Source organism: Anastrepha ludens, chromosome 3 (genome assembly GCF_028408465.1).
Source record: "Anastrepha ludens isolate Willacy chromosome 3, idAnaLude1.1, whole genome shotgun sequence".
In the NCBI taxonomy this organism is placed as follows: Eukaryota; Metazoa; Arthropoda; class Insecta; order Diptera; family Tephritidae; genus Anastrepha; species Anastrepha ludens.
Window position 1 is genome coordinate 107,287,877 of NC_071499.1, and position 9,372 is coordinate 107,297,248.

A 9,372-nucleotide genomic window follows, 5' to 3' on the forward strand; every position below is an offset into this window, starting at 1 on the left:
TTTCCCAGAAAAGCATTTAATTTCTTTAATTTAAACGTTAAGTTATTCTCTTTTTTACAGCAGTGCTTCTGAGTTCAGTGTAACAATTACTACAGCTACTAAGTTCTGCGTAGGCAAATTGCATGGCAAACCACTGAAAACCAGATTAAATGCTGAGAAAGCGCGTCATACACTGACTTTTGTCGCCGGCATTTGATGAATAATTATTCTTCTTATTTATTATAATCAATGCCAGATTCTTTATTTTGGACCGACAAAATAAATGTCCAGATTTTAACTTTTATATTTGACTGAAAATATGAAAGTTTAATTCCAACTTTACTTCTTGACTGAAAATAAATAGATTAAAAAATACAATAAGAATTATTTATCGTCTCTTTTGAAAAAAATCATAACATTTACGCCCCCTGGAGAATACTAATCAATTAAATATGCGTAAGTCTTATTAATTTTTTTCTGAACTTAGTTGTGGTGATAAAGTTATGCAATATAAACTTAAACTTTTCCCTGAACTAAGGCACTTCTAAGCTTCATTTCATGCAAATGTACAGTTATCAGTTATTAATCGACATACATGACAACTTTTTTGCATTGTTCGTAATCAACCACATTTATTATAGGTAATTGCCCGGCCTACTTTAGTTTTAATATTTTTTTTAGCAATCGCACATTAGTTTCTACTATTTATTCAACCATTATTTTTAATACGTCGCATTTAGCTGCACATGCACTTAATATTGTTCGACTCTGAATGAATTCCTAGAAAACTTAATTTGCATAAAAATAAAAAAAAGCACAGAAAAAAAAATTAGCTGGAGGTCATAAGCTCACTACTTGAATGCTTCCTTTAGTGCTTCAGCTAATATCGCAAAGCAGGTCAACAGCATATGTAAGGCACTAGGTTGTTCAATAAGTTTTGCGGTTCGATAAGTGAGAGCGTTGCTACTAAGCCTAAAGTTTTTGTTGTTACGTTGGTACACTCTTCATAGAATATAGTTTCATTTTAATCCGTCAATTCATTCTTTGTTTATAAGCCATTTAGTAGGGGAGGGGGCCCAGTTGTGACGCCGGTTTTGAAAAAAATTAAAATTTTTTCCTCAGTTCCGGAAAATGAAAAATTAAGAAGTTTAACATTTAAATATTAACCAAACGGAACTTTACTTCCAAAGAAAGTATGTTTATTTGAGTTACTCAAAAAATTTTGGAACAAATGTATTCAGGATAACTTTTTTTAGGCCGAAAAAAAAGTGGCCCAGTTGTGACGCACCTCGAGAAATTCACTGAAAATGAGAAAATATGAAAGGAATGTCACACCAATTGTTGTGATTTAATGATTTATTTATTATGAAGGCCTTCAATGGCAAAAATAATGAAAAATACAAAAGAAAATGGACTTCAATGGCCATAAATGAGAACGATTTTTATTCACCATCGCCATCGAAATATTCCTCGTCGTCGTCCACGTCACTTTCGCAGTATTTGCAAGTGAAATAATTTGCCTGCATGTTGGCGCACTTCAAATGAACTGGACGCTTGCATACATTGCAATTGATCGAGTTGGCAGCGGTCAATTTCTGCGGCAACAGCTTTGGGCAAATGATGCAAAAATCTGTTTCTTCATCAGATGGTGGCGATGTTGGTTTGACGCGCTTGGCCGCTCGTGATGGTGTTGCTCGCTTCGTTGTTGCCTTCTTCGGTTTTGGCTTCTGCGGTGTTGGCTTCTTCGCCCCTTTGGCTGCTGCCTTTTCCTTCAAAACAGCACGATTTTCAGGAGAGGCCAGTTCAGCACTTTGCATCGGCTTTCGTCCACGACTCGAAGGCCTTTTTGGAGCAGCGGCCTGAAGAGGACCAATCTCATCCAAAATCGATGAACTGCTGGTCACCAATGACATTAGATATAGGGATTGTGAGGTAGAGGTTTCGGATGTTAGCACCTCTTTTCCGCGTCCTATATCCATGGTATTGTTTAAAACGATACGTCGCTGGTCATCTTCGGTGATTCCAGCATCAGACAACTGTTTCATGCGCTTTTCGAAACACTTCAGTATACGGCACGATTCGGATGTTTACTCAACCGCGGACAATTCTCAACTGAACTGAGCCCTCTCCGGCGCCTCATATACATTATACCTGAGTGCGAGGTCCGAGCGCGAAGATTCCAGAAAGTTCCATTTCTCAAAAAGTTCTTATCGATCGTTAATAATCATGTTTTAACAATTAGATCCATTGAAATCAAGAGTTAAGTATAGTTTATAATAACATTATTGAATTTTTATTCCTAATAACATAAATATTGGTACTTAATCAGTGTTTTTACCAAATGGAACATTCCCGAACCTTCCCGATCGAGATCTTCCAGAATATTCTCGGACAAACCGTCATAACTGGGCCACCCGCTGAGTCACAACCGAGTCACGACGCCTTTTTGTGTATGACAAGCAAATTTTTTACAGACACCACATAATCACATAAATCCATATAGAATCACAAAATATACCGCAAATACAGTATTTTGATGCATTACACTCACCTTTTCACTGTTAATTTCACAAAATTTTGGTACTTTGAAAAAAATCAAAATAACTTTTTCGCACGATTTTCAACACGATGTTTGGTGCGCGTATACACAATGCGACTATTAACGTTGGTGTCTGTCCAAAAACTGCAGAACGTCAAACGAACATGATTGACAGGGCTCAATCTCATACCGCATGTCAAAAATATTTAGCTGCGTCACAGCTGGGCCCCCTCCCCACCCAACGCGTCACAGTATTTTCTACAACGGAAGTGATTGAATTTTTATTTTTGGAAAGATTAAAAAAAATTAGTACAGTAGAAAGTTAGGTTACTGAATTTAAACGTGGTAGTACAGGCCTTGAAGACAATCCCCGTCAAGGACGTCCAAGAACAGCAACAACACCAGAAATCGGAGAAAAAAGACAGGATATCGTATAGGAAAATCGTCAAGTGATTGAAAGAGATTTAGTAGAAGCCCTAGGCATCTCATTGGGCAGTGTATGCAATATCTTGACTGAAGTATTGGGTTTCAGAATGCTGTGTGCATGATGGGTGCTGCATTCGCAAACAATGGAACAAAAACACATTCGAATGCGACTTTCTCAGCAATATTTAGAGTATTTTCGGAAGAATAAAGTGGATTTTGTGCGTCGATTCATCACTATGAATGAAACGTGGGCCTATAACCATGATCCTAAATCAAAGCAAGATGCGAAAGAGTGGTGTGAACCTGTCTCTTCGGCTCCGAAACGAGGTCGTGTCCAGAAATTACACATGAAGGGGTTAGCATCAGTTTCTTAGGATGCGAAAGGAATTTTTGTTTATGAATTACTTACTTTGGCCCTAGCGACTTCCATCTGTTTTCAGACCTAAAAAAATCTTGCGTTTTTCATCAAATGATGAGGTCATAACAGCTGTGGAAGCATATTTTGCAGCCCTTCCAGATTCTCACTTCAGGGATGGAGTTCATACATTGGATTCTCGTTTGAGCAATAGCTGCTCAGGGAGACTCTACCGAATAATAAAGTGCATTTCAAGCCATAAATTGTGGGTTTCTTATCGAACAGCAAAACTTAGTGAGCAACCTAGTATGTTTGTATGTGCGAAGGTAGTTATGTCGTACAAAATAAATGGTCACGGGCAATAGCTGTCACGTTGTCCACAACTGGGCGCCTAAGTTAAATTGTTGATACATTTATTTGCTTACAAAACTAATCTAAGTATCTTGAATGCCTTAGAAAGTGTTTTTGAAACAGGTTTTGTCTTTTTCGCAGCATCTCCGATTAAAAAATAAAAAAAAACGTGACTGAAATATTTAATTATTTTCTTGCTCGAGCAGTTCCCATCATTTGTGCTGTTGAACAAAAAAGTATACGAGGAATCTCTTCGATGTTGAAAACAATAAATAAATAAATAAATATTCTTTTTTTCATTTTGTATCCACACTAATTACTTATGTGTATAAAGTTCTATTACAACTTTTTATAATAATAATACCAAAATACGGGTTGGTTGAAACCTAAGAAAACAAGAAAAAAAGTGAGTTTCAAGCCGACTCCGAGCGGTTGATATTTTTATGAGGATCTTTTTCATGGCAGAAATACACTCGGAGGTTTGCCATTGCCTGCCGAGGGGCGACCGCTATTAGAAAAAATGTTTTTCTTAATTTTGGTGTTTGGTGTTTCACCGAGATTCGAACCAACGTTCTCTCTGTGAATTCCGAATGGTAGTCACGCACCAACTGATTCGGCTACGGCGGCCGATTTTAAATTAGGTAGCACAACGAAAAATCGAATTGATTGGGCATTCCTGACATTTATTTTTTAAAGATAATCTCCTCGGTCGGTATCACGTGAATAACTTTTGTAATGTTAGCTCGATCGAAGCTGGGTTATGCACAAAGTATTTAGACTTCATTTAACCCATAAAAAAGTCCAAAGGTGTGATATCACACGATCTAGGTAGCTAACCCACTGCTCCGAGATGAGAGATAAATTAATCACCGAAACGACGACGCAGTAAATCCATTTTTTCACGGGCTGCACGGCAACTACCGCCTCTTGTTGGAATCAAATGTTGGGGAGATCACGGGATCACGAGAATCTCCCGATGAATGACTTTTAATGTATGTCTTTATATTCACCGGTCCAGTAGTTGCAGTTGTGTTTAGTTCTAGATCTCGTCGGCGTAGTTGAAAAGATGTGTACTGACTTGCCTGGAAGGTGACTCAGGCTCTAGCAAGGGTGATTCCTGAAGTAAATCTTAATCTAAAGGAAATTGATCACCCACCCTGACGGAATTGACTTTTTTCTTTTCGAATTTATAAAGTGAGTTACGGCGGCGTAGATTTCCGGACCACAGTTACATGAAAGTGGTCGTGGAAAACCATTTGTCGACCCTGTGCACTTTATCTATCCGTCAACAAAAAAAATCGGCGCGAATTATGAGCCACTTTAAACTAGAACATGCCAAATTTGAAAACTTCACACCAATGTATCTAAAAATTTGGTTGACAAGTTTGCAATTTTGATGAAGTTTTTGGAAGAATTTTGTGTAAAATTTGAGGCTTCGAGTGATGGTTTTTTTTTTTTTTTTGTTTTTACGAGGAGGAAGCATCGAAAGCCTAACCCCGTCAGTGTGGGACTTTAACCCGAACTAAGCCTCCTACCGTCAAAGTACCGATCCCCCCGGTACAACCGTTAAGTATTCGTCGTCGGGAAGCGGTTTGAGCACTAAGCTCAACGTCCGTTATTGTCCTGATGCAATACGCCGAAAGTAGCATCTGCTTGTTATCACCCACTGTTTAGGTCATCTGATGAGAGAGCCACCCCTAGCTTTTTATCAAACGCAATAGATATGGTGGCGTGTCCAAATTCCCTAAAGCTTGCATAATGTGAGACCAGCATGCAGAGTTAAAAGCATTTTTTACGTCCAATGTTATGACGGCGCAATACTCCTTGGTACCATGCATCCATCTTGTTCCTTCAATGGCATTTTCCGCTATTGATGTAAGCTTTTTTATTGCATCAATTGCCGAGCGCCCCCTGCGGAAACCATATTGGTTGTCGGACAAGCGTTCTTTTTCAATAAGGTGCTGCTCCAAACGATAAGCCGTTCCAAAATTTTGCCCATCGTATCAATCATACAGAGGGGTCGATATGCGCTTGGTTGACCCGGAGTCTTATTAGGTTTCGGCAAAAGGCTAAGTCATTGCTGTTTCCAAATGTTTGGGAAGACACCATCTCGAAAACACTTTTGATACGTCTCCGTGAAGAGTTTTGCATCTTCTTTCAGTGCGAGTTTAAGAGCTCCGTTAGGTATTCCATCTAGTCCTGGAGCTTTAGCGTTTCCAAAACGACCCAAGGCAGTATTTACCTCTGTTTCCGTGACAGTAGATATATCTGTAATAAATGATGCGTCTGCTGGTAGTCGGTATTCTTGCTCATCTTCTTGTCTTGGGAAAAGGGTTTCCACCACCTTTTTTAAGGTGACAGGACAAGTCGGCGCTTTTCCTTTGCAACCACTAATCTTAGACATCACCAACTTATACGCTCCTCGCCACGGATTTTCGTCAGCTTTGGCACACAGTTCTTTGAAGCAGAAAGCCTTGCTTTTTTTATATCGTTGTTCCATCAGTATGTCGGTTTCCGTACGTAAGTGTGTTTTTTCCTGATCATTGCTGCATCACAGGCTATGGTCAGGCGAGGTACCAGTCGTTGAGCTTGCTCATTCGCGTCGTTTATGTTAGTTGGATGAGCGTTTAGCATAAGCTTGAAAATCTCCTCGTCCATGGTTTCGATCTTCCATCCTTTTGTCTGGGCTTTTTTAGCAGGCTTGTTCTTTCCTTTAGTTTTTGGTGTATGTTCCCATATGTGTAGCACTAAGTGCATATCTCAACTGTTTCAAGGGTATCTCAAACTGTTACGCTTTAATTTGTATTTTCCATATTTTAGTATTTGTTAAAAAATCAAACAATTCCCTTTGTGCGCGCAAGCCTAAATCTACAGAAGTTTATTATATGTTACAATTCATCCAATGAGTTTTTGTGTTTTTATGCGGAAGATGCCGTGCAAGAATGTGTGTGCGTGCGTATAATGTCTTGTGTTTGGTTGATTCCATTGCTTTCGCCTACTCTTCCTCTTCACAATCAAGTTATTCCCCTTCCTTTTGTTCGTTTATTAACGGGTTCTGACAACACACCGAATTCGGAAGGCGCAACCTTATATTCTATCATCCTTGGGCAGGCACTACTTGCTCCTTCCTCTCCTTATTCCTCAATAGTTCCTGTAATAACACTTACGCTATCTGAATGACCCATAAGGATCTCATAGTCATTTCAAGTGACTTAAGTTTTGATTATTTTCACGTTTTGTTTCACTTTTCTTGCACAGTCAGCTGTCTATAGAGTTTGACAGTTTTCAAGATTTTGTCAGCAAAACGTCTCCTGACTAAATCATGTAGCTTCTGACAATAGAGAGTCACAGTTACTTTCCGATTTCTGCTCTCATTTTAAAGTAAAGTGAGGCTACTTCTGACTATTTTTCGAGGATAAGGAACGCCGCTAGTAAAAGATGTTGAGAAGGAGAGATTTCTCATATTGCAACTCCAACTGCCCGACTAGAAATTTTGGTAAGGCGGTGATTAGGCGCAAATAAGGCAGACCGCATTCCAAATTTGCGCCTCATAAGGCAGCCAAACTAGGCCCAAGTCCCGAGAGGTATCGTCACACATCTGCCTCATTAGGCGCAGGTTCGAAAAACCGAACTTCGGAAATACTCCGGATGCCCTTCTTCAAATCAGTTAGGGATTCCAATTTATGCCTAAGGGAGACACTGCCACAGATTTTCGTGACCACAACCAAATTTGGTATTGTTCTGGCATGCCAATCTTTGCCTTGCTTAACGTGGCCCTGATAAGGTAATAGTAAGGCGTGCCTCAGTAAGGCCTGCCTAATTCGGGCCTAACTGATTCTTCGGCTTGCCTCACTGTGATTCTAGTCGGATGCTTACCAGTAAATGTTGGCTTATAGGAACTGGATAGTTTACTTAGTCTACACTTTATACTTTTCAGGAATAATTTGCGCTTCTGAATTGGAATATATTCTGGCTTTATTTAAAGTTTACGATTCAAACATATTCACATAAACAAATAAGTAATCGAAATTAAAACTCAAATCAACTCTAAACAAAAATTTTACAGACATAGACTTTAAGTATAAGTTCGCATTTGGAAAATATTTTAATTTTTTTTATTTGTGATCCAGTTTCGAAACTGATCTGTCTTATTAAAATCAAAAATATTTTTACGAACGGTTTCTTGAACGAACTCTGCCACCAAATAAGGCAGCACCAATAATGCCTCCACGCTTACTGGATCTGTTGCCGCCGTCACTACCAGTTTGTCCAGCGCCATCGTCTTGGCTGCGCACCTGGATCACCAATGTCACGAAAGCCAATAGTAGAAGTAGAGCTTTAATCCTCATGTTTTCCAAACGTGTCACATCCAGATTACGAGCAGTTTTGATTTCTAAATTAAATTTGATTGCAGTTCAACACTTTTATACTCCAGATTTCTTCGATATCAAATATTTACATAAATAATATTTGAAATGCCACGATTTATACGTTAATTATAATTATATAAGTATTTGTATCTGTAATTTTTATTAACAAACTACAAAATTGGCCACTTAAACAGATGTACCTAAGCATACCTAGTAGTTATTAAATGGAGTTGGTTCGCTTCCCATCTGGTGTGTAAAATAGGAAATGGTGAAAAAAATTTTTTTTATTTTTCAATAGCGATGGCGGCAATCCATACTTAGAAAAGCGATGTCGATAGTCTTAGCTGCTCTTCTTAATGTAATGCATAATTATTTCTTATTATATTTTTAGTAAAATAGAAAAGCGGATCAGCCATACAAAATTTCTTCCTCAGTATTCCAGTATTACGAAATATTTTTGGAATTGAACGGCAACAGCTGATGCCCAACTTTTTGTTATCGATTATTTTTCGATTATTTTTGTGTGAAGTAAAGAAGAGAAATTTAACAAAAGTAGACATCGGGTAAGAGGTCCATAAAGTATTCCTGCAATTTAAGTCTTAATTATAAACCAATTTACCATACAAAAATTCAAATTATTGATAGCAACTTGCAGGGTTTGATTGAAAAGTAATGAGTCCTCCCGCGCGGAGCGTCTGCCAAGCGATCCACCGAATCGGCTGGTGGGGGAAAATGATCGTTGGACCTTCCCCTTCCACTAGAAACCAGTCCTAGTTCGCTGGCAACAGCGGTGCAGTCAACATCGCTCCGCGCGTGAAAGTCGTTTTAAAAGTGGATTTTGCAGTGTCGAAAATGCGATTCGTTGGAGCAACGCTACTCGATCAAATTTTGCGTAAAGCTAGACATAACGAGTACCCAAACCATTGGGCTACTCAAGGAGGCTTACGGGGACCAATCTCTGTCCAGTGCCCAGGTAAAACGGTGGCACAAGTCGTAGAAGGTAGGCCGGGAGGACGTCGAAGGGGTCTGGAAGGCCTTCGACGACGCAAACAGACAAAGATGTGAACCGGGTTCGTGAATTTTTGAACATTGACCGTCGTGCTAGTCTACGTGAGATCAATGAAGAGTTAAATTTAACTTATTACAATGTGCGGGAAATCGTCAACAATTGGACCCTTCATCACGACAATGTGCCGGCGCACACCGCCTTCCTCTGCACCTCTGCATTGTCCAAGATGGGGGTTCCGATGCTTCCCCACCCTCTCTACAGCCTAGACCTGTCCCCTCCGGTCTTCTTCTTGTTCCCGCGCCTGAAAAGAAAGCTGAAATGGAGGCGTTTCGACTCCATCGAG

At 39.4% G+C, this 9,372-nt stretch overlaps 1 protein-coding gene across 1 annotated transcript; it reads right to left on the reverse strand.

Moving 5' to 3' along the window:
* Positions 1–1,421: 1,421 nt before the first annotated feature.
* LOC128857643 (histone H1.4-like) lies at positions 1,422–2,024 on the reverse strand. The gene has a single exon (XM_054093390.1). It carries the CDS (start codon positions 2,022–2,024, stop codon positions 1,422–1,424), a length of 603 nt encoding a protein of 200 aa, XP_053949365.1.
* Between the last annotated feature and the right edge of the window lie 7,348 nt (positions 2,025–9,372).